Genomic DNA, 25045 nt, shown 5'->3' on the forward strand with positions numbered 1-25045 from the left:
GCATCTAGATATTTTGTCATCACTTAATAGAATTAACCAACATTTACAGCGTAGAGACTTGCATAAAGCCCCACGCCAAGTGCTAGGGCAATAAAAGAAAAAAGGTCCGGTTCTGAGCAGCTGCTCTTAAATCATTCTTACGTAAATTGCCCCTGAGCACTTGACTCACATCGTGTCCATTTGATGTCGGGGTGAAATCCCATCGCATGGCATTTCCCGTTAGCACTCGAAACTTGTACACGCTTGTCGAAGTCTCACTCTCCCGGTGTGGCCGTTGTTGCCGGCGCAGCATTTTATTCATACTTTTTGAGAGTGCTTTCCATTTCTCTTTTGGCTGGCTGGACATGTTTCTCTCTTCTGAAATACGGGTCAGCACAGTAAGCTCCGCACGCCAAATCCAGCTTGCTACCTGCTTTTTGTAAATATGATTCCATTGGACAGCCGTGATCTTTCATTTCTGCTTTTGCGTGCTACAGTGGCAAAAGTGAGTAATTGCAACAGAGAGTGTCTGTCCTGCAATGCCAAAGATATTTACTGTCTTGGCCTTGGTACAGAAACTTTGCTGACCTCTGTTCTCATATTTTTGAGAGATTCTTGAAAGCAAGGGTTATGTTTTATTCTTTTTGGGTTCGTCCCCAACATCAGTACTTTGTATTAACTCCACCAACGAATGTCCGAGTCTTACTGTGTGTGAGGCACTGTTCCCGGTGCTGGCTGTACATCCCTCAAAGAGCAAAACAGAGTCTCTGCTCTCGTAGAGCTGATATTCTAATGCTGGGGCCATGGGGAGAGACAGAGCAGTGAACACACTAATACACTATGTCGGCGATGCACGTCATAGAAGAAAACAAACCGAGATGGGGGAAGAAGGGTTGCCGCGATGGGTGGGTGGGTGGTTGGTTGTGGTGGTCTTAGGGGAATCGCTTTCATGTGGGTTCACAGAGAAGGTGACATCGGAGCGGAGAGTCATTCCAACGACCTTGCCAAGGGGAGACAGGACGTGCGTGGCGTGCTTGAGGAATCACAAGGAGACCATGTGCCCAGAGCAGAACAAGGGGTAGCGTGGGAGGAAATGAGGTCACTGTCTGAGTCTGTGTTTTCTGGGGCTGGTTTTATTCTGGTGAATTTCTCCCTGAGTGAGATGGGAAACCCCTGGAGGGTAGAGCAGAGGCGAGGCAGGCTCTGTCGTGTTTTAACAGGCTCAGGCTTCCGAATGGAGGATAGACTGTGGGCGCGGGGCGGGGTGGGGGGGGAGGGGCAAGACTGAGCAGAAGCCAGGAGACCATTTAGAAAAAATACTGCGATCATCCAGGTAGGAGAGGATGTTTGTTGGCTTCGTCCACGATCATAGAAAGGGGAAGAGGAGGAAGCCAGGAGCCAGCTCAGTGCTTGGTATTCGGTAAATGTCTCTTGAATAAAATGTCAGCATTTCCATCGGGGTCGGCAGCGTCATCACCTCTAGAAATTCTGATTGCACCGCTCCGGGATGGAATTCTAGCACCTGCCTAAAAATACAATCGTCAAAACTCTCCAGGCATAGTTGACGCTCAGCCCCCTGTTGAGATCCATCGGTAGGTGTTTCTGTTTCACCTGAGAACGAAGCAGACCAAAGGGGCTACCTTTTTCCTTTACATGCTTCTGATGGGAAGTGAGAAGAAATTTGATGTAGAGAGAATTCTGTTTTTCCATGATGAACCAAAATGATGATTAATAGGTAAAACCTTTCCATTTCTTCCAAGCTATTTGTGTAGGAAGGGTTGGCCGGAACCAAGCGGGGCTGGTAAGTTTCTCACAACAGCAGCCCTGGGGTTTCCACTGTAGGCTGTGGAAAGATGAGAAACCTTTAATATTTCAAATCTCTGCTGCCCATTTATCCTTTCTTACGTAGTTAACATTAGCGGATGGCTGGAGAGGTCTTTAAGATGAAGCCAGCAGCCCTTTAAGTTGTAACAAGCTTAGCACATACTTTACACTTTTAATGATCAGTTACCGTTCAGTTGATAGCAAGATGAGCATTAGTTTAACCACAGCACCCCATGGTATTTCTGAGGGATGCTGTTTCAGAGAGGGTCAGGGCATTCTAGAAATTGCGAATTTTGTAAATAAATGGAGGTGTGAATACAAAAAGGCTGATTGTCAGAATCACTAAACATAGCTTTGGATGTGAAGCCTTCCTATGAATCAGGCTGAGAAAATCCCCCCGGAGTGTGATTTGAACCTTGCATCTACCGGGTGAACTGAACGGTTCTCCCACAGCCCGCAGTGGGCTGCATCTAATATGCCTGTCACTGTTGCGCAGACCTCTGCTAATGGCCTTGAAAGGGAGAAGGTTCAAAGAGGCTTGGTTCCCAGGCCTGCTAATGAGCACGAGGCCTCTTCCCTCTTAATGAGCAGGGGTTTATGTGGGATTCTTTGCCCTGCCGTTTTGGAAGGGGAGGCAGGCGAGAGTTCACAAAAGCAGCAAGTCTTCCTGGCGAGGGGAGCGCGCAGCTGGGCCACCCGAAGGCCGCCTGGAGGGGAGCAACAAAGCTGCCGGAGGTCGTGCCCGGGCCAACGTGGCCCTGAGTGTGAGGCTGGACCTCCTGCTAGCCCGGCCTGTCGCTGGCGACAGTGACAAGCCCTTGATGGGAGATTTCAGCCCGGGAGGGCTGTGCAGGGTCCCTCGGCAGCCCTTGTAAATCTCCTCGGAGGAGTGCCACTGCCTTCAACTGCTTTCTCAACTGTAATCGTCCCCACTGTTACAACTTAGCAAATGAATATTGCAGCCACGAAAATCCTTGTTCTAATGAACTATGTCGTTATTAGTCATTGGTCCCCAAGCTCACCGCAGCCGCTGAAAAGGCCCCCAGATATTTTTCTTTGCTTCCCTCTGCCCACCCACATCCCACCGCTGGATTAAACAATAGAATTATTCAGAAGAGTAACAAACGCATGCCAGAAACGTTGCCTTTATCACAATCATCTTTGTGAAAGTCACGGTTTTTTCTCGGGAATGTATTTTGGAAACTGACATCCCCTGCTGAAGCATTATCCTTACCCCTGAAATCACGCGTTTGATTTCATACACATTTCATGCCCATTTCTACAATGAGTGCCTTTCTCCTTCTCTGAAGCCTGGTTCGGTACGGCAGAGCAGAGGCCCTTAAAACACATATACTTAACATGTAAGTTCATAAATTCAAAGTTATGAAAGACTCCGTAGTTCATTAATTAATGTTTCTACATTTTCATTTTCAACACAAGGAAAACTTGGCCATGGCACCGTAAGATTATTGTGATTAGATATGGAAATTACAGTTTCAAGAACTTGCCAGTTTGGAGCGAGAACCTTTAAAGAACAAAATCGCAAAAAAAAAAAAACAAACAAAAAAAACACCGCTTTCAGTGACGGGAACCTTGAGGAAATGTTAGCTGGTCTGCTGGCTTAGGGTGTTTCCCCACACCCCCCCAATTTCCCCAGTGAATAGAGAGAGAATTATTTGGAATGTACACACATTTACCCTTCCGTGACCTGTGTTGGGAATTATTCTGAGATGTAGTCAAAGCTGACAGCCCCGCACGGCTGACCCCCCTCGCGCCTAATCAAATCTTACGTTCTGTTTCCAGATAGCTGATCAGCTTCCTTGGATTTTGCTGATGACCCAGGAGAGCTTTGCCTGAAGATGGAAACACTGGAGTCGGAGCTGACCTGCCCTATTTGCCTGGAGCTCTTTGAGGACCCTCTTCTGCTCCCCTGCGCACACAGCCTCTGCTTCAACTGCGCCCACCGCATCCTGGTGTCACACTGCGCCACCAACGAGTCCGTGGAGTCCATCACTGCCTTCCAGTGCCCCACCTGCCGACATGTCATCACGCTCAGCCAGCGAGGTCTAGACGGGCTCAAGCGCAACGTCACCCTGCAGAACATCATCGACAGGTTCCAGAAAGCTTCGGTGAGCGGGCCCAATTCCCCCAGCGAGACCCGCCGGGAGCGGCCGTTCGACGCCAACAGCATGACTTCGGCCGAGAAAGTCCTCTGCCAGTTCTGTGACCAGGATCCTGCCCAAGACGCCGTGAAGACCTGTGTCACTTGCGAAGTGTCCTACTGTGACGAGTGCCTGAAAGCCACTCACCCGAACAAGAAACCCTTTACGGGCCACCGTCTGATTGAGCCCATCCCGGACTCGCACATTCGGGGGCTGATGTGCCTGGAACACGAGGATGAGAAGGTGAATATGTACTGCGTGGCCGATGACCAGTTAATCTGTGCCTTGTGTAAACTGGTCGGGCGGCACCGAGACCATCAGGTGGCAGCTTTGAGTGAGCGCTATGACAAATTGAAGGTTAGTCCGATCCGCCTTAAGCCGAACCCCTTTCTGCCAGCAAATGTCATGGAAAGAAAAAGTATATTCACTGCTAGCTACGTGGCAGGTGAAGGTTTTCTCTTCGCCTTTGTTATCTGATTCGTTATAGCACGTCTTTCTGGCAGCCCAGCCGTGTTACACAATAAGGGTGTCTTGTAAAAGTTGACTGCCGCTTGTAATGTTAGCGTTGTCAAGGTGAGGGCGAATTCTGAAAAATCTGGATCATTTTCAATCCTTGCAGTTGAGAGAGAGCGAGAGAGAACGAGAGCGTGCGCGCGTGGGAAGGAATGGCGGATGAAATCTGGGTTTGGGCATTTTGGGGGCGTTCACTTTCCTTACTCATCAGGGAAAACTCATTTCACTTGCATCGTACCTGTATCTAGTTACTGCCCAAACAGAAGAATAGAAGGAGAAATGCCTATAGCAACTGTGGGATTTTAGAGGACACGTGACCTTTTATTCCTTGTGTAAATGATATCCAGCGTATTGGTGAAGTAGAGTGTCCCGATCGTCTCGGGTTTCACGAAAGAATTCCTTTGCGTGGAGGCTTTTTATGCCGTAAGGTTACAGGCAAGAATGTTTGAACTTCACTTTTAACAGGAATTAGGAGCCAAACTCCACCTCAGGGAATGATAATTAATATGACTATACGTCAGGTTTTAAAAATCACTCTCTAAATATGGAGAGAAGGCACCAGGGAAGAAATAAGGCAGGCCTCCAGGTGTCTGTTCATCTGCGGGCGACGGTGGGTCTAATTATTGCAAACTCAGCCGAGAGAGTTTGCTCTGATCATGAGACGCTCTGTCTGCTCCGTTCCCCAGCTAATTTTAGGTAACAAGATGCCAATTAAAAGGAAAGGAAGTATAAATTAAGAGCTTTGCGTAAATATATACCGAAGTCCTTCCTCTCAGGACAAACACACACTGTGTTGAGCAAACAAAATGAATCACGTGATCCAAAGTATTACCGCTCAGAGCTCATCACCACGTCTCACAAATGGTTCCTATCACTTCTCGGCGCTGATGGGGGCTTGTGTTTACCAGGACCACGTAGTTTCTTTGGGGGATGCTGGGATGAATGCGCCACATCTGTGATGTGGCGGCTGTTTCTTGGTATGCTGAGGGAGTTTGGCACGCCGAAGTGAATCCTTGCTTCCAGACGTCACTTGGGGGACAAAAGCATCACCTGGGCGGCATGCCTCACTCAGAGTGAGGTGACTAGTATAAAACCATCTTTAGAAAGCTGAGCCAGAGGATCGAGGTGATACAGACAGGGGAAGACAGATGCTGCCTGGTTTCCTAGTGTCGCGCACGAAGGTAGCCAAAAACACGCCTCCAGAGTTCTTAACAGCAAAGGCAGTGCGTGTGAGAATTGTGCTGCTAAAACAAATTCTTCAGAGATTGCTGTGGCTATCAAATTTTAGAAACCAAGGTGATCCCTCCACCCTTTTTTGGTGGGGGACAGAATATTTAGGATGATTGAACATAGGTGGGTTTTTTTTCCTTTTTTTAAAAATTGAAGTATGGTTGATTTGCAATGTTGTGTTAGTTTCAGATGCACAGCAGAGTGATCCAGTTATATATTTTCTTTTTCAGATTCTTTTCCCTTTTAGGTTATTACAGAATATTGAGTAGAGTTCCTGGTGCTATACAGTACGTCCTTGTTGCTTACCTATTTTATATATAGTAGTGTGTATCTGTTAATCCCAAACTCCTCATTTATCACCCCCCCATGACCACCTTTCCCCTTTGGTAACCGTAAGTTGGTTTCCAAGGACCTAGGTGTTTTTGCTTTCCGAAACGTAAAGCTGCCAGATCGGTTTTCTTATTCAAAAAATGTTCCTTCAGTTGGCTTGACACTACCTTTAATGACCGTCTGTCAAAGCACCACAATGAGGTTCCGTATTCAGCAGCTCCCAGACTTGATATTTAAACCTGATCCTCGAGTTCTTCTCATGACTTGTGTACCATCACAGAGGAGTTCTTAGTTATTTACACCTCCAAATTTTAGAGGAGACACTTTTAATGCCCTAGCCATTTTTGTGATGAAAATGAAACTCTTCAATTAAGAGCCCTGCACACTTGTCTAATCAAGCCAGTGGGTTAGCAGTCATTTTATACTGTTACCGGGAGGGCCTGAGAATTAATGATCTAGTGGATTTTATCTTCTAATTACAGAAATATAAGCATATAAACGGCACCCAGTGCACCAAAACACACTTATAGCCGCTCGACAAAATATGCTTATAAGTATTTATTTACAGCCATTTCACAAAATGTGCTTATGAGCATTTAAACAAATAACATGCTAGCATAGCCTGTTTGTTCTAAAACATGCCACTTAGCTTAGAATTTTAAAAAATCACAGAATAGATGACATTTGGGTGCCTATGGTACTTCAAAACCTAAGTACAATATAAACATTGAATTTTTGAAGAAAGCAATAGCATACTGAAAGGACCAAAACCAAGAAAGGGTGTTTTTGTTAATTACTTTGATCTGAAAAAGTAAATGTGTTTTTTTTTCTTTTGGTTTATTAGCCATTTTTTTAAGGTGGGATAGCACTGAGCTGATCTCCCTGTGCTATGCGGCTGCTTCCCACTAGCTATCTATTTTACCTTTGGTAGTGTATATATGTCCATGCCACTCTCTCACTTCGTCCCAGCTTACCCTTCCCCCTCCCCGTGTCCTCAAGTCCATTCTCTACGTCTGTGTCTCTATTCCTGTCCTGCCCCTAGGTTCATCAGGTAAATGTGTTCTTTTAATGTATTTTCCTGAGGCTTTAGCATCTCGTACAGAAATGGATTTGTGATGATGTGGAAACACAAAGCATGTAGGAATTTGAGGATGCTTTCATTGATAACATGATAGATTTGTTTTAGTTAATTGAATATGTAAGGATTCAGGTGTCTGCTGTTTGAAAATGTTTTTTTTTTACTTCTGTTAGTAAAAGTCCATTATTTGAAGAGGGGGAATTCTGCAGTGATTATGAAGAATAATTATTTCTTGCAATAACACTCAACTTTGAGGGACATTTTTTGCTCAACATGAACTCCCAGTGTACGTGTGTTGATATAGAGGATTGGAATATACTTTTGTACATTACACCTTTTTTTCTAGACACAAAGGGAAAAAAACATTTAAAAATTCCAGCATGTAGAATTCATGCAAGCAAAATCTTTCACATCATTTGAAATAGCATCAGGAATCTAATGCTTTCGGAAACTATGCATTGGGAAGTACTCTTAAAATATTGAAGCAAAGAGAAAACTAAACCAGCATTTCCTGAACTCTGTTTTAAGATAAAAAGAGAAAAGTCTTCCTGACAAATGCATAAGTCTCTAAATGGAGCATATCATAATGTGCACCTTTTCACATCATTTTGATTGAATTTTAAGAAGCCTCTCAGTCCTCCAAACTTGGATCAAAAGTTTGATTTGTGAACCGCATAACACGTAAGAGAATTTAATAGAACGCATTCTGGAGTTTTCGAGGAATTACGATGCAGTAATTTCTTTTCCTCTGTTCCAGCATACAGTGTTGGAGCTCTTGTTTCTTTCCTCTAGTTACACCTATAAAAATACACAAACCAAGAAAAACTGACCTTTCCTTGCCCTTCAATTTCAGCATAGTCAGACTTCAAGTTAGCTGAAACTGAAGTTGCAAATCATTGTTTTGCTTTTCTGACTCTAATTGGCCTTCTGTTGGCCTAGGGAGTTTATTTGTAAAAAAAAAAAAAAAAAAAAAAACCCTTTCAATGGATCATCCCATTGTAATTTTATAATAGTGTGATAAAGGTTCCAATTAAATCTCAGCCTTCCTGTGTAGCCCTTCTCATCTGGAGGTGAAGACATGGGATTTCACTCTTCAGCGTCATTTATAGATCATAAGGGTCTATATTTTTTAAAGTCTTGTACTTTATTTGCCGTTGGGGAAGTTGTAAGTAGATACTGAGCTAGACTTTTTCCTTTTTCCTTAGAGTTTCTATAGATTGTTTCTTCTCTGAAAATAGTAGCCGGTTTAGTGCAGGTTCCAGTGAAAGGGTGTGTGTGTGTGTGTGTGTGTGTGTGTGTGTTGGATACATATGTGGATAGAGGCCAGGGATGCTGCTATATCCTACAGGGTGCAGGATGGGTGCTCCCACATAGACTTGTCTGGTCCCAAATCTCAATAGTGCCCGGGTTGAGAAACCTTCATCTGTGAGAATTTAGTGTTTGTCACCGTATGAATTTGCCACGACTGCCACAAGGAACCACAAACTAGGTGGCCTGAAGGAAAGAAATGTATTGTCTTACAGTTCTGGGGTCCAGAGGTGCTAAATCAAGGTGTCAGCAGAGTTGATTCCTTTTGAGGGCTGTGAGGGAAGAGTGGATTCTAGGCGCCTCTCCTTGGGTTGTAGGTGGCTGTCTTCTCCCTGTGTCTCTTCACATGGCATTCTCCCGCTGTGCCTGTCTTTGTGTTCAGATTTCCCCTTCTTGGCATAATTTTTTTTTTTTCCCCCTGGCCGTGCCGCGAAGCATGCGGGATCTTAGTTCCCCGACCAGGGATGGAACCCAGGCCCCCTGCAGTGGAAGCGCAGAGTCTTAACCACTGGACCGCCAGGGAAGCCCCAGATTTCCCCTTCTTAAAAGGACACCAGTCATATTGGATTAAGGTCCCACTTTACTACAGTATGATCTCATCACAGCCAGTTAGAGCTGCAATGACCTTATTCCTAAATAAGGTTCCATTCTGAAGTATTTGGGATTAGGACTTCAACATGTGAAATTTTAGGGGCCACAGTCCAACCCATAACAATCACTCCAGTGTATACCTAGTTACCCAGTCAGCTGAACACACGCTATGTCCCCCTCAAGAATCTAAGCACCCTAAGTTAGGCAGAGACCTTTGGCTCTCACTGTACCATCACCCACCTAAGACTGCCCACAGGGTCTTGCAGATAATGGATTCCCAATAGATACTTGTCAGCGGCTTCACGGATGATCAGCTGTTAACACTACATGGAAACTTAAATTCCATTCCTAATAATGTTGCAGATACTCATCCGTAAACACGATAAGGAATTCTGGAAGAGAATTTCTGAATAAGAGTACAGCCAGATATTACATTATATTTTATCCAGCTGGATGTGAATCATTATTTTGGTCTGTATTGCATTTCACTGGTTTAAATTGAATGGTGTGAATTTTGATAAACTAGATCTCAAATACTCGTAGAACAACTCACCTTTGTTTTATGTGCCTATGCGATGGACACTTGATAGATCCATTATACCTACCATTTCCTTTATCCTCCCACCCGTATTTGACATATGGGTTTTAATTTATTTTTGGCTGCGTTGGGTGTTCGTTGCTGCGCGCGGGCTTTCTCTAGTTGGGGCGAGCGGGGCCTACTCTTCGTTGCGGTGCACGGGCTTCTCATTGCGGTGGCTTCTCTTGTTGCGGAGCATGGGCTCTAGGCGCGCGGGCTTCAGTAGTCGTGGCACGTGGGCTCAGTAGCTGTGGCTCGCGGGCTCTAGAGCGCAGGCTCAGTAGTTGTGGCACACGGGCTTAGTTGCTCCGCAGCATGTGGGATCTTCCTTCCCTGGCCAGGGCTTGAACCCGTGTCCCCTGCATTGGCAGGCGGATTCTTAACCACTGCGCCACCAGGGGAGCCCTGACATATGGGTTTTTTTGAGAGGTCACGCAAAAGTAAGTTAATATATGCTGCATAAATGAAGGCAATATGAACGGAAACGGTCTCTCTCCTTCACGGAGCTTAAAGTTTAGCAGAGAGTGCCGGTGGGTGAACATTTCCTCTGGTGGTGGTGGAAGGAGGCACGCTGCCCAAAGCAGGGACGACACCAACCCCAGACCTGAGAGATGGAGAAAGGCTTCCTGGAATAAGGGCCATTTCACCTACCATTGCCAAGCTGTTTATTAGAAAACAATGTTGAATTTACTAGATGTCCGTGGATTGTTTGGTATCATTCTTTTTTATTTTTCCCACTTACCACATCCCTTGTGCAACCCCTGTATCTTTTTTCAGACTAGTTCACAATAATTCTAGGCTAGATTTTAATCTAACATGTAGATATCTTATGACATTTTGTCACACGATGCCACTGGGGATATGTGAACTTCAGACACATGTCTTCCAAAATGTTTTGGTTATATGAGGTCTCACCAGTTCCAACTGGCCCCTTCAAATTGTGATTCTGCTTGTGCTTATTTCACGGGAACATTTCTTTAGTCTGCAATATATTTTTTAAAACTTCCCATGTGATGAAATACAGTTTCCAAATATTTGTCAAATATGTTAAACCTATATTTTAATTTTCTTGGGTACAAAAACTATTTATGATATATGGAGTAAAAGAAAACATCTCTAGGGATATGTTCTTAACAGTAAGTTTAAGGCTCCATCTTTCTCCTCTCTCCTTCTCATCTGCCTATTCCCCCTGAGGAGTCTCCTCTCCCTCCTTCAACTGCGGATAGGAATGTCTTATTGCCTGATGATTTATTGTTATTGGAATCATTTTTGAGAAGTTCAGAGAGTTCTGGGATATGCACAGACAAGTACGCAAGGTACCTTTTAGTCACATGGCTGTGGAAACAAATGTAGTCTTTGAACCTGTTGCTTAGCTTAAGTTCCTCTGTAAAACAGGGCTAATAATGTACTTACTTGCGTAGAATCATGGAAAAACAAGATAAAATGTTTCATGTACCTCAGCCTTGCGCCTGGCAATATATTATAACGTAAAAATACTGTAAGAAACCAGGGGGTTAGAATGGCATGATGGTTAAGGGTGGAATTTGGAGGCAGACCACCTGCCAATTATTTTTTTTTTCTTTCTTAATTTTTATTTATTTGTTTTTGGCTGTGTTGGGTCTTTGTTGCTGCGCGCGGGCTTTCTCTAGTGGTGGCGAGCGGGAGCTACTCTTTGTTGCGGTGCGCGGGCTTCTCACTGCGGTGGCTTCTCTTGTTGCGGAGCACGGGCTCTAGGCGCGCGGGCTTCAGTAGTTGTGGCATGCGGGCTCAGTCGTCGTGGCGCGCGGACTTAGTTGCTCCACGGCATGCGGGGTCTTCGAGGACCAGGGCTCGAACTCGTGTCCCCTGCATGGGCAGGCGGATTCGTAACCACTGTGCCACCAGGGAAGCCCCGCCAATTATTTTTTAACCAGTGCTTGTCTTATTTGCGTGTGAGGTAAGAGTCCACGTTGTCGCTTTCATGGGCTTTGTAGTACTGTGTCTCAGGCACCTGGCGAAGGGCGGGGGCGTGACAGTGAATAAATGCTTGTTGATGGCCAGGTGTGGGATTGATGGGTTAGAGGCGTGTTTCGGGATTCGGGGGAGGAAGAGCCAGCTCTGGGTTTGAGTAGACAAGAAACCGTGCTCCAGGGTGGTGGGCTTTAAGCCGCCTTGACAGATGGGTGGATTATGCATCAAAGAAGAAGAGCAAGGCGTTCCTCAGGAGTGAGGCCAGCAGAGACCTGTTGGCAGGAATCCGCAAGACGGCTTAGGGATTCTAGACAATGCTGGCTAGAGCCCAGGTTGCCGATGGAGCGGCCAGGAGGGAGGATGTCGGGAGAGTCTTGTTGGGGGAAGAGTTTGAGTCTTTGAGTGCCAGGTTAAGGGTTTGGGGCAATTTTCCTCTTCTTTATAGCGCAACACTGAAGGAGTTTTGTTTTTGTGAGAGAGGCTGATGTCATGTAGATTTTCTGAAGGCAAGGTCAAATGAGGATATCAGAAAGATTAGGGTCATCGTGTCCACAGAAGAAACAGAAGGGGGAAAAGACGTTCACATTACTTTAGATTTTGTGGTCTGTTTTTTAATGTGCAAAATGAAGTAGTGTCATAGGTCAAAACCTCCCACACTCAACAGAAACATGCAAATAGGTAAGAGTCAGTATCTTGTCCTTGAAGACCCAGGATCAATAGGAGTGGTCACTGATGAGTGGCTCTTGGGTCCAGACATAAATGTGATTCTTTTCCTGCTCCCCTAGTGCAGCGACATACTGGTGACCACGTGTCCTTATTTCTTCTGGCTTTTTGATCCACCTATAAGGAGGTTGCTGTTCAAGCCTCTGAACGCCTGCCACAGACTTCAGGAATGTTTTAGAGGCAGATGCAGCATTGAAGGGCGTGTTCTTGCATCCCCGTTGTGCAGATGAGGAAATTGGGGCTGACAGTGGTAAGAGGGGTGAGCCCACGTCACCTGGGGAGAGGACTTTGAGCTAGGACTAGAACACAGTTTCCTGCTGCCCAGTTGTTCTGTGTCTCTTCGGCTACTCCTTCTCCAGCTAACAGTGCATTGCCTTTCAAGTGGGTCCGTCATTTCCGAGGTTTCCTTTGAGGTTTGGAGACTTAACTCAGTGACTTTACACACACAGCTGGCCGGGCTGTAGGCCACCATCATGGACGGTGGATGATGCCCCTAGGGCCACCAGAAAAGCTGCCTTAAGATATCTCCACGCCAACATTTTCTCCAGTTGAGCCAGCGTAGACTGGGTTGTCTTGAAGGGCCAGATCTCATGCCAGGAGCTGAGTTCACACACATGGCCCCCAGATGACCTTGGGGACACCTCAGAGGAAAGGAGATACTCGTGTGGAAACTAATGAATTGTCCTTGAAGCTTCCATGGGCTCACCGATTTCCCTCATAGGGTAATTTTTTTCCTGAATGTCTTAATATACAGTTAACTGCTTAATTTTATTTAAATATATAAAGTGGGTAAATGTTAAGTGAGGAGTATCTATTTGTGCATGGTATTTGAATTTAAGTTGAAAAGTTCTGAAAGAACACCATTCGTGTTGATCAGTCAGAGTTAAAGCTAGCAGGATTTGCTGAAATTACATTAACTAAATATTTCATTTTTTAAGGCTGTGATATTCAGAATTCTCTTTCATCCTCTATCACTGACAAATCATAAATTAGGTTCTTCTTAGAAAGGCTGGCAAATTTTTGGACACTGGATAGGTAAAATAATAAAGAGGACACGAGTGGCCTGAGGAGGTGAATGTGGCTAAAGATTGGATATATTCTCAGAACGTGACATTCTGGAAAAATCTGATAAAACTATCAGTACACTTACAAAATCCACTTAAAACTTAATTCACTTTACGTTTTAGACTTTTGGGCACGATGCTTAAGGACTTTGCCTACCCATGAGGATAGCTTTTAAGCTGACAGAGGAGAATACATTTTGCATTTCTCATCAGAAAAGAAAGTGCTTGTAAAGTGCCTAGCCTTGTGATTGGCACATAGTAAACGTTCCACGAGCATGAGGTATTATTATATCTGGGCATTTACTGTTACAATAAAGGCTTCATTGGTGTAATCCGATCGTGGATTTCCTGACAGTATCATAAATTACTTAGTGGTTATAGGGTCTATTTGTGTTTCTGGCTGCCATGGGAAATTTTGAACAACCCTCTGAGGAATTATAATTGGGTGGAAACTTTGATTTGTCCTTCTTTTTAAACCAAGCTAAGTAGTAAAATGGACTTTTAAGAAGCAGTGAGCGGTGGACTGAAAGAAATGGCTTTAAAAACAAGCAGCGTTTTGAAGTCCAGGGGGACGAGCTAGTCTTTCATGTTCCTGCTTTATTGGATGGAATCAGCACCCCAGGTGTTGACAGAGGACTCCAGCTGTTTCCGAGGAAAGAGAAGCTGGCATTCGGGTTTCTGCCATGACTGTCACATTTCGACACAGATAAGACAGATGAGACAAATATAGGTGACATGACAGGCGGGCAGCCTGGGCCAATCACAAGCTCAGTTGGCCAGCTTTGCTTTTTGTTGTGGATTGCCTTGGGTGTGTGAACGAAGGATGGAGCAAGGCGGCCCTGGGCTCTGCGTTAGCAGCTGTCTCCCTTAGAATAGGAAGAAGGAGGGGCTTCACTGTTGGATGGGGCTGGGGGAGGAGGAAAGCTCTGAAGCGAAGGAGCTTGCAGACAGAGGGGAAGGCCTTCGGCTGCTCCACTGTAGCGGCCCTGGATGTTCTGTGCCATTGCGGCAGAATGGATAGAGCAACGTGGTCATCGTCTCCCTCCTCCCTTGTATCTCCTTTACTGCTTGCTGGGGAGAACAGTCAGGCAAATAACAGCTTTTATCCATAGGGATAGATTGGGTTCTTATTACTGAAACGATATGGAAAGCCTGAAAATCTTCTACCCCCTTTGTGTCTTTATAAATGATCTTCCCCATCTGCTTTGTCAAATCCTCCTTTGAAAGAAAGAGAGAGAGGAGAAGAGAGAAGAAAAGAAAAAAGAAAAGAAAAGAAAAGAGGGGCTTCCCTGAAGGCACAGTGGTTAAGAATCCGCCTGCCAATGCAGGGGACATGAGTTCGAGCCCTGGTCTGGGAAGATCCCACATGCCGCAGAGCAACTAAGCCTGTGCGCCACAACTACTGAGCCTGCGCTCTAGAGCCCGCGAGCCACAGCTACTGAGCCCGTGTGCTACAACTACTGAAGCCCACGTGCCTAGAGCCCGTGCTCCGCAACAAGAGAAGCCACCACAATGAGAAGCCCGCGCACGGCAGTGAAGAGCGACCCCCGCTCGCCGCAACTATAGAAAACCTGCGCACAGCAACGAAGACCCAACACACACAAATAAATATAAATAAATAAATAAATTTATAAAAAGAAAAGGACCCATATTTATTCACCTAAAGGATATTTGTGTTTAGCTAATGAGATAAGGCCTGGATAAACTCTCGGAATTCAGAAATGAGTCACAAAGGCACGTCATTGCTTTCATGGTCTAGACATAATTATAACTGTGATAAGAGTATAGAAAAGGGTTATGAAAAGAGTCCATGAGACTCAATCCATGAGATAGTTTTTAATATGACTTATTGTCCAAAATTGCTGACTTACGTGTTGCTCTCTGGAAATTGCCTAATTCCAAAAGCCGAAGGGAAAACACATGTCAAGGAAAAGCAGTGTTCAGAGAGGACAACAGTGACATTCGCACCATGCATCCCTTTGCAGTGGCAGTCAGGGCAACATAGGAGGACTCCAGTCCGTGAAAAAATCTGGGCCAGACCCTTTCTTATTAAAGGTCCGCTGATCACAGGCTGAACTGCTAGCCGTTCTCACGTGCTTTCCTCAGAGGTCTCCGTTTCCTTCCTGACCGGGGCTCATAGGTCGGGTGCATATCCAGGCAAGGGAGCAGTTTATGTCATTTCCACTGTGGAAGGACCCATCTCTAGGAAGACGCTGTGAGAGGCCACTGGAGGAAAGGCTGTTGTGTGGCCAAGCCAGCTGGGGAGCTGGCTTTATCTGTTAGGGAATTTTGACAAACTTAGGTGTTAGGATGAACATGCTGGCCTGGTAGAGAGGTTTATTTCTCGGTCCTTTGACCCTTTATGTGGCTGTCCAGAGCTCAGCTGCTCTTCGTTGGTGGCGTCAGATTTAAGGCTGAGAGGAGTGAAACGTGCAGGCTTTCCGACTCATGCTCAGTATGGCCTATCGCTTCTGGAATATCGAGGAGACCCAAGGTCCCCATACAAACTCCACCCAGGAGGGAAGTGCTTTTCTTGCCCTGGATTGCTGAATAAAGCACTGGAGGGTCCCGGCCGACGAGGATCTCACCCATTTATAGTGTTCAGCTCATCAAATAAAGTGGTTCCAGTTTCTCTTTTATTCTAGAAATTCATCCGGAAACGTATTAGGCAAGGCCACCACGCTGCCTTTGTACCTCTAGAAAACAGTCGTGTAGGTTAGGGCTGTGGGGTGGTAAGGGAGGGAGATTCTCTTTCAAGATGCTGCTTGAAGTTGTTTTCAGATGTGGTTCAAGGGTATTTGCTTATTCAACACTGAGAACCAGCTATTACCAAGAGGAATAACTAGCATTTGTAAATCTCCAGATTGACAGTTTGATCAGTATTATTTGATCCTTGGACCAGCCACATGTCCCCTGCAAAAATATGGGAATGATAATACCTGCTCATTAGGGATCTTGGGAGGATTAAATGAGATAATATAGGTCCAAGTGTCTAGCTCAGTGTCTAGTGGGTGGGGGAAGCTGGTTAAATAGGAACCTCCTTAATCACTTGGAACGTGAGGTCATGGAAATTAAATAGCATTAACTATGGTTAGAGAAATCTGAGTTTGGGGGCTCAGACCCAGGGACCCCATCCTGCCCCGAACTAATCATCACCTATGATTAAGGCAGAAAGAACTATGACCCAAAATGCCACACTTCAAAAAAGTAATGAGAAGGAAAAAGAGCTTGGGTGATGGAGAGACAAAGTGCTTTTGCCTTAACTTCTGACACAAGGGCTCCCTGGACTAAGCAAAGAAATTTCCTTTAAAGTGGTAACTAGATTGAAGCTGATCTATTTTCCATTCTAATACAAATAATGGAGTAAAAATACAAAAATGAAATATGGAAATCCATGTGGAATAATTTTTATTTACTTACAGTAATGTTGAATTATTCAATATTCACTGGCTACTCTATACGTTAGTTTTAAATGAAGGAATGAATGAGTATCTGATGATCCCTAAATTCATTCCATCACTCGAAATGTGATGATTTATTTGCCGTGGTTAAAAATGTAAATTTAGCATCTTGGTCTATGAGTTTGACATTTCAAATCTCTTAAGAGACCTAAATGAATTCTTATTCATATTTAGTTATTTTTGGCAAAGCATGTACACAAAGTGAAAATGGTCACCACGTGTTAGTCAATGAAAGGGTTTGGGGTCTGTTATCCGTTTCTCTCTCTAGGATTGCTTATCAGTCAGAATTGTAGGTTTAAATTAGTTTCTTAGACCAGAACGTCTCAAATATAAATGTACACAGGAAGTATACTTGGGGGTCTTATTAAAATGCAGTTTCTGATTCAGCAGGTCTGAGACAGGCTTGGAGTCTGATTTCACCTTGTGCCCTGGCCTTGCCATTTTAAATTTGTGTGAACTTAGGTTAAGGAAAAAAAAACACAACTAACTTCTCCAAGACTTAGGTGTTCATCGGTGCAACAGAGGTATAATTGAGGATTAAACCCGGTAATGATTGACCCTTGGGAAGTCCAAGGTTCCTCTCTCCATTGCTATTCTCCCCTGAAGGCTTCTACCCCATCCCCCAACTTATTTGCAAATTTTAAGCCTTCTCTGTAGTTATAAAAACATTCTAGATTCTTCTAAGAAGTTAGACAGTGTAAAGTTGATATAAATCAAAGTGGATAATCTTCCTCCTCAAGCCTTCTACCTCTTCCTCTACTAACTCCAGTTGATTCTTTTTTTGTTTTTAACATCTTTATTGGAGTATAATTGCTTTACAATGGTGTGTTAGTTTCTGCTATATAACAAAGTGAATCAGTTATACGTATACATATGTTCCCATATCTCTTCCCTCTTGCGTCTCCCTCCCTCCCACCCTCCCTATCCCAGCCCTCTAGGTGGTCACAAAGCACCGAGCTGATCTCCCTGTGCTATGCGGCTGCTTCCCACTAGCTAGCTATTTTACGTTTGGTAGTGTATATATGTCCATGCCTCTCTCTCGCTTTGTCACCGCTTACCCTTCCCCCTCCCCAGTTGATTCTTAAAGGACTAACTCTAGGCTCACCGAGGACTACTCTAGGTTAGCTTTTCATAAAATTCTCTAATCTCAGACATGCCATGTTGTCTTTACTACCCCTTCAGAATTACACTGCATTCTGTATTATTTTATAAACATTTCTGGGTTCAGGCCTTCCTGCCCCAACCATTTGTTCATTTCTTAAGCTCAGCGCCTGTATCTCATAGTTCTTTGGTATCTGATTATTCATTTTTCAGTGACTAGAGCATTTCTAAAAGCTACAAGGTGTTTTCCAATTTTTTTTTTTTTTTTTTTTGGGTCGGGGGTACGCGGGCCTCTCACCGCTGTGGCCTCTCCCGTTGCGGAGCACAGGCTCCGGACGCGCAGGCTCAGCGGCCATGGCTCACGGGCCCAGCCGCTCCGCGGCACGCGGGATCTTCCCGGACCGGGGCACGAACCCGTGTCCCCTGCATCGGCAGGCGGACTCTTAACCACTGTGCCACCAGGGAAGCCCTACAAGGTGTTTTATCAGTAGTAAATACTTGTAGAAACAAATGGAACAGCCCGTAATAATTCAATCAGACGATACAGTACAATTTGCCCATCAGGTAAAAAAGGAAAATCGTAGCCCACCAGCCATTCTTTTGAACTTTGAATACATAAGCAAGCAAAATATTGCCTTTTAGGTCTCTGCATTCATTTCTGAATCGACAAATTGCTCCCCAGTGATTTCTTTTGAGGAAGTATTATAGAGAGACCATTGGATTTTTTAAGACTTTAGTTCAGACAGAGGTGATGAAGTATTTGTCATTCACAAGGGGCAGGATAAAATAATACTATATACATATATATATATGTATATAGTATGCATGTTTTTTATGTATATTAGCTTGTTCCCTGCTGCCTCAGAACAGTTGTCTTTAATTCCCCTTTGAGGCAGGATGATAAGAAATCATGAAGACCTTAGCGGGTAAACTTAGCAGCACACAATTGCCTTATTATGACAACTTGAAGGACGAGGGGTATCTAGTGGATCAAGGCCGGGGATGCCACGCAACATCCTGAATACACAAGACAAGCCCCCGTGGCAGAGAATCGTGCGGCTCCACATGTCAGTGGTGCTAAGGCTGGGATACCTGTAATTAACCAAAGCATCTTTGCCGGCAGTGCAAAGGGGAAAAGCTCAGCTTCACTCTCAGAGGCGTTGACTTGTTTGTGTGACCTCCAAAACCAAATCTGTTTTGAGACTGGAAGGCTCAGCCCTTGCAGAATCCCCTCCCACCATCTGTGGACGCCCTGAGTGGCAGGCTGGCAGCCGCCTCAAGGCTGCGCACAGCAGGCTTCCTCCACCCCAGGCCCCCGCCCTGTCTTGAGCAGTCTGGGCCCGCCCATGCCGTCCTCCAGGCTGTTTCAGCACTATTTTAACCTCCAAAGGCTTATTAAATATTCTTTAATCCCTTCCCCAAATGTGAGTTAGGTGCACTTGATATTATCTCCTATGCCCCAGATTTCCTACTTGGGGCAGTTCACGATCAGGACTACCTTCCAGGGGTAGCTGTCTTCCAAAGGAACTGTTTATATGTATAAAGGTCTGCATGTGTATCTGTGCAAAGCTGTAGATTCTCAGCCCCTCAAGTCAGAGACTTGGAATGGCATAAATCAAATGTGAGTCTTCAGTGCTGAGGCTGAAGTTATTTAGGCCTCGTTTCCAAGTGTTTGTTCCTGCCAGCAGATACTGTTTATTTCACAAGAAGTACACGTCTTGGAAGCCCCAAGCTGGAAGGGCCTTTGTTGTTGTCTAGTCCAGTGGATCTCGCCCTGGCTGCACAGAGATCACCTTGAACGGGGGCCCAGCCGGATGGAACAAGATCCTCTGGGGTGCAGCTCAGGCCCTGAGATTTTCCCCAAACTCCCCAAGTGAATCATTCATTCATTCATTCATTCATTCATTTATATTGAAGTATAGTTGATGTACAATGTTGTGTTTCAGGTGTACAGCAAAGTGATTCAGTTATTCTAAGGTGCAAACTTGGTTGAAAAATGTCAGTCTTGCCCAACCTCTCAATCACAAATGGGGAGACTGAGGCCCAGATGAGTTTCTAAAGGCAGGAGTCAGCAAACATTGTAGGAGCCAGCTACTGAATATTGTCATATGATTACAGTCAGGACCGCTCTGAAAGCAGCCCTAGACAGTAGTAGACAGGATGTAAACAAATGGGCGTGGCTGTGTGCCAGTGAAACTGTATAAAAACAATCTGACCCGAGGGCTATAGTTTGCCAACCCCTGGTTTAGGCCTCACAACTGGTTAGTGGAAACCCATATACCAGGCCACAAATATACCAACCTTCAATAAATGTTGTTCCACTTGATGTCTTTCTGTTTGAGGCAGTGTCTACAACATACCCAATTTCTTTTTTTTCTTTTTTTTTTTTTTTTTTGCGGTACGCGGGCCTCTCACTGCTGTGGCCTCTCCCGTTGCGGAGCGCAGGCTCGGCGGCCACGGCTCACGGGCCCAGCCGCTCCGCGGCACGTGGGATCCTCCCGGACCGGGGCACGAACCCCCGTCCCCTGCATCGGCAGGCGGACTCTCAACCACTGCGCCACCAGGGAAGCCCCATACCCAATTTCTGTAGAAGTTGAATAAATACCTTTATGTAAGTTAAAACAAGTATCTTAATGTAGATGCTTTTAGTCTAGAGCACAGAAATTTTCATTATCTGTGTTCTTATGAGAGGTCTTCATTTTGAAGATACCTATCAAATTTAAGATGATGATAATAATAATCACAATGTCTCTGTTCTACTGAAGTAATAAGCCCGTCAGTAGTATTTCTGTCCAAGGGATTTTCTTCAACTGGAAAGGCAGAAAATAAGACAATATGATCAGACCATCAATGCAAGAAGAAAAAAAAATTCTGCTAAGGAAAACGGGTTGTGATTTTTCTTTTCAACCAGTGAAGAAATCAGTTGTAAATTCTTTATCATTGCTCTGATGATCTGTGAGGGGATTTTTTTTTTTTTTTTTTTTTTTTGGCAGGGGTGCTGAGTTGGGACTTCGTTGCGGTGCGCGGGCTTCTCACTGCGGTGGCCTCTCCCGTTGCGGAGCACAGGCTCCAGGCGCGTGGGCTTCAGTAGTCGCGGCACGTGGGTTCTAGAGCACAGGCTCAGTAGTTGCGGTGCATGGGCTTAGTTGCTCCGCGGCATGTGGGATCTTCCGGGACCAGGGCTCGAACCCGTGTCCCCTGCATTGGCAGGAGGATTCTTAACCACTGCGCCACCAGGGAAGCCCCGAGGGGATATTTTATTCAGGTTTCTTTTGAATAAATCTGAGCAAACTTGAATATTATATCTGAGAGCTAGAGATGCCTCCCGGGAGTCCTCAGGAGTGACCATGGAATAAGGCCACGGGGGTGGGAATGAAGCCATCACAATTAATCTGGAGAGTTATGTGTTTGGTTCTTAATGACAATTTTGGTCTTTTTCACTGTTTGTGTAGCCCTTCCTCCAAAATGCACTCATAAAACAGGTTTCTTGGAAGGTTCAAAAGCCATTGAATCTGGTCATTTTCCTTCGAAATTGATTTACCTCTATTTGGTAGTTACCTACGTACCTGTATTTTTCAGCAAAAGTGACTCGATCTCTTCCATTTTCTGTCTAAACAATATGCTCAGTAAAAGTGCTCCTGTCCTGAAAAAAATCAACATCATATTTACAATGAGAAAGTGACTTTCTGGCAAAGATTTCTCTGAATGGATAAACACTAGAGATGGTGAAACAAAATCAAATTTGTTTCCCACAGGAAGTGTCCCTCATCCATCTCTCTGATCGCCCCGTTTTGGATGCCCTCCCCCCCGTGTCCCCCTCTTTGACGCCCCACAGATGTGAGAATGGCTCTAAGTTTGCTTTCGTCACTGTGCTCACTCCATCATAGTGAAGCTTCAGTGCTGCCTTAATCTTTGGTTCTGGAGGCTGAAGGAGAGGCATTTTCCCCCCCGCAGTTGAGAGTTGTATAACCCTAGGTGATTTTATGAAATACAGTGTTGCAAAGGAGTGTTCTAGAAGATCAGTGATAGGAGTTAATACCAAGCATGTCTTCGGACAAGCAAGTGTTAGGTGCTAAGACACCTACTGATGGTTCCCTGATCCTTCCCGGGTAAGCTCTGCACTTGAGGTTGTCTTTGTAAGATGGACAAGAGGCATGGAAAATGTTCGAAAAAATAAGCTCTGTTTGTTTCACACTATCATCGTGAAAACAGCTCTAAAGGAGACAGAGCGTGGTCATTAAATGCCACTGAACCCTTGGCAAATAATTTTCATGAAACAAAACCAAAACATTTCAGCACTTTTTTTTCCCCCAAATTGAGACAAAATTGTTCTTCCTTTCACTCTTTCTAAATATTGGTTTGTTTGGGGGTTTTGCTGTTACTGCTTAAAGAATAATTATTACCTTAAAATACTTAAAAAATTTTTTCCTAAGTCATAAATTCCATGCAATAAGACAATAAGCAGAGAGCGTCATGCCAGAACATTCCAGGCGTGCCTGAAACTCCACAGCAGGATGGATCCAGGAAGCAGCCTCATGGAGCCTGGCCGTTTATCTTGTAAAGTCTCAAACTACCATGGGGAGCCCCTAGAGGACATGCTGTTGTTTGGGAGCTCCACTTAAAATACATTAGCGATATTCAGTATTTGTCTAAAGTTCTGGAAATCTACACTGTAAGCTTATTCAGATGTATTATTTGTTTCTTCCAGCAGCCAGCACTGCCAAAAAGAACTAAAGAAGGAAAAAATAAAGATAATATAAATGTGAAAAGCATGACTAGTGTAAAGTGATAAACAGAAGTTTTTAAAGAGCAACAGATCGAGCACAGTCTTGTTTGGGGGCTTTAAAGTAAAATTATTTGGGATGGGTTCCTTTCTCCCAATCCCCGCCCCGCTTCCTCCGTCATTCAGAAATAATCATCTTATCGCTACAGGGATACATCCCATTTTGAAGACATTTACCTGAGGCCTTTTCTTCTCTTTTAATTTTGTGACCTGAATATTGGTGTGACTTTCATCCTTTTGGCAAGCAAAGGGATTACTAGATGTACTGAAGGAAGATAAGAGCCTTTCCATGATTGGAGACTGAGCAAAGGGTGGAGAGCAATATTTTTTTTCTTATTTCACAACAGACCCAGGCTCCCAAAATTACCTTCTGAGTTTGTCAAGTGGTATCACGATAGCCTACTAGGTGTTGAAAATTTCATTCATCTGGGCTCGAAATTCCACATTTTTCAAGAAAGAAGGGCTGAAACTTTCCGTAATGTTCTCTACCTTAGGTTTCACAAACACGCTTACACCCAGATATTTTTTCTTGTGAAAATCCTGAAGTAAGTCAAGGTGTACATACGTAATGATCTAAAATTTACCTTTGAAAGGAGATAGCCTATATTTTCACAAATTAGAGTTTATAATTATGTTGCATTTTTACTCTATGGGACAGCACCACTTTTTACCTAGTCTGAGTTCATCTATTAGCCTTTCCTTACAAATTTGAACCCAAACTTTCATCAGGCTGAATATTGATAGATCTCCCTATAATTGATACAGATCTAAATAAGAATGAAGTCCTAGTAAAAGTTTGGGAGAGGGACTTCCCTGGTGACGCAGTAGTTAAGAATCCACCTGCCAATGCAGGGGACACGGGTTCGATCCCTGGTCTGGGAAGATCCCACATGCAGCGGAGGAACTAAGCCCGTGCGCCGCCACTGCTGAGCCCACACGCCACAACTACTGAAGCTCACGCTCCGCAACAAGAGAAGCCGCCACAATGAGAAGCCCGTGCACCGCAACCAAGAGTAGCCCCCGCTCGTCGCAACTAGAGAAAGCCCGCGTGCGGCAGCAAAGACCGAACGCAGCCAAAAGTAAATAAATAATAACTAAATAAACTAAAAAAAAAGTTTGGGAGAAACCTGTGGTGTTAAAGAAGGAATGATGACATGGAATACTATATATATTTCTACTCTTAAGTTAGATTCAGTCCTGTTATTGTTTATGAAATGCTAAATTGGGTCAATGACCCAGAGTTTGTTTTATTTAGAGTGAGTTGGATATGGAAATGAAACAATATTTCCCTTCTTCTGAAACGTCTTGTGATAAAGATTTCAGTTCATGGTAGAAAAGCTTTTCCCAAACTAAGGTCTTTTCATTGAGTCCTGGTAAGCAGGTCTAAGCACGCCTTTTCCCAGAAGAGGTCTTTCCACATGGTGCAGCTAATGTTGATGAGATTTCAAATCCTCTTGGTTCTAACCAGTGGCACTCAGAAGAGGAACCTTGCTTATTGGCTCTTCCCCCTTAAGTGTAACCTTGGAAAGCCCTACCTTCCCTTTGAAGTACTGACTCTCCCTTTGGCATCTCAGTTTGTAAAGCCAGTGCAGCACGTGCTCATAACAGGCATTTTCCTGTTACAAGGAGGCCAATGTTACAAGAGGTTACAGGGGAGCAAAAACAACAGCAAAAAGAATGAAATAAGTTGACTTTTTAGAGAATGATGCCATAAGGATCAAGACATAAATCTACTCCAGAAGTTGGATGGTGTAGGAGGAGAACAGGCTTTGCAATCAAATGGAACTGGGCTCAGAGGTCCAGCTCCAGCGTTCAGTAGCTGTGTGAACTTGGGAAAGTAAGTCTATCTGAGTATGTTTCTCCATCAGTAAAGATCAGGGTAATAATACATTCCTTATAGCATTACTAAGGGGACTAGGGATAAAATATGCGAAATACTTGGCACATAGTATATGCTCAATAAATGGTAGCTGCTATTATCATTGCTACTACTAGTTCTCCTCCTCCTATTGCTGCTGTTAGGGCTGCTGCTACTACTAATCTACTACTATTATTATTGTTACTATTCCGACTCCTATTGCATGAGGAGAGCTGTGTGGAAAGAGGAATTACCTCCTCTAGTTCTAAACAAATCGGTCATTACCTCGTCCTAGCCCACCTTTCTACTGTGATGGGAGAATGTCCAAGTGCTTTGGAATCAGATAAACTCAAGAGTAACTTATGAAGAATGATAGGACCATAGAGGCTATGAGAACTTGAGTACGTTCCTAATGCTGTTTGTGTGGCTGTGAACATTGTTTTTCTGAAATCAAATATTGTCAGAGGTGTTGAGATTTATCTCGTGGTCAATATTTGATCTTTCAAAGCTCAT

At 44.4% G+C, this 25045-nt stretch overlaps 1 protein-coding gene across 1 annotated transcript in view; it reads left to right on the plus strand.

Moving 5' to 3' along the window:
* MID1 (midline 1) overlaps positions 1–25045 on the plus strand; it is a 651564-nt gene that overhangs the window by 520549 nt on the left and 105970 nt on the right. Inside the window, exon 4 of the mRNA XM_060136812.1 lies at positions 3607–4322. Within this exon, the coding sequence (XP_059992795.1) occupies positions 3663–4322 (660 nt within the window). The 5' untranslated portion in view covers positions 3607–3662. The remainder of the gene's footprint in view (positions 1–3606; positions 4323–25045) is intronic.

Source organism: Lagenorhynchus albirostris, chromosome X (genome assembly GCF_949774975.1).
Source record: "Lagenorhynchus albirostris chromosome X, mLagAlb1.1, whole genome shotgun sequence".
NCBI classification, from domain to species: domain Eukaryota; kingdom Metazoa; phylum Chordata; class Mammalia; order Artiodactyla; family Delphinidae; genus Lagenorhynchus; species Lagenorhynchus albirostris.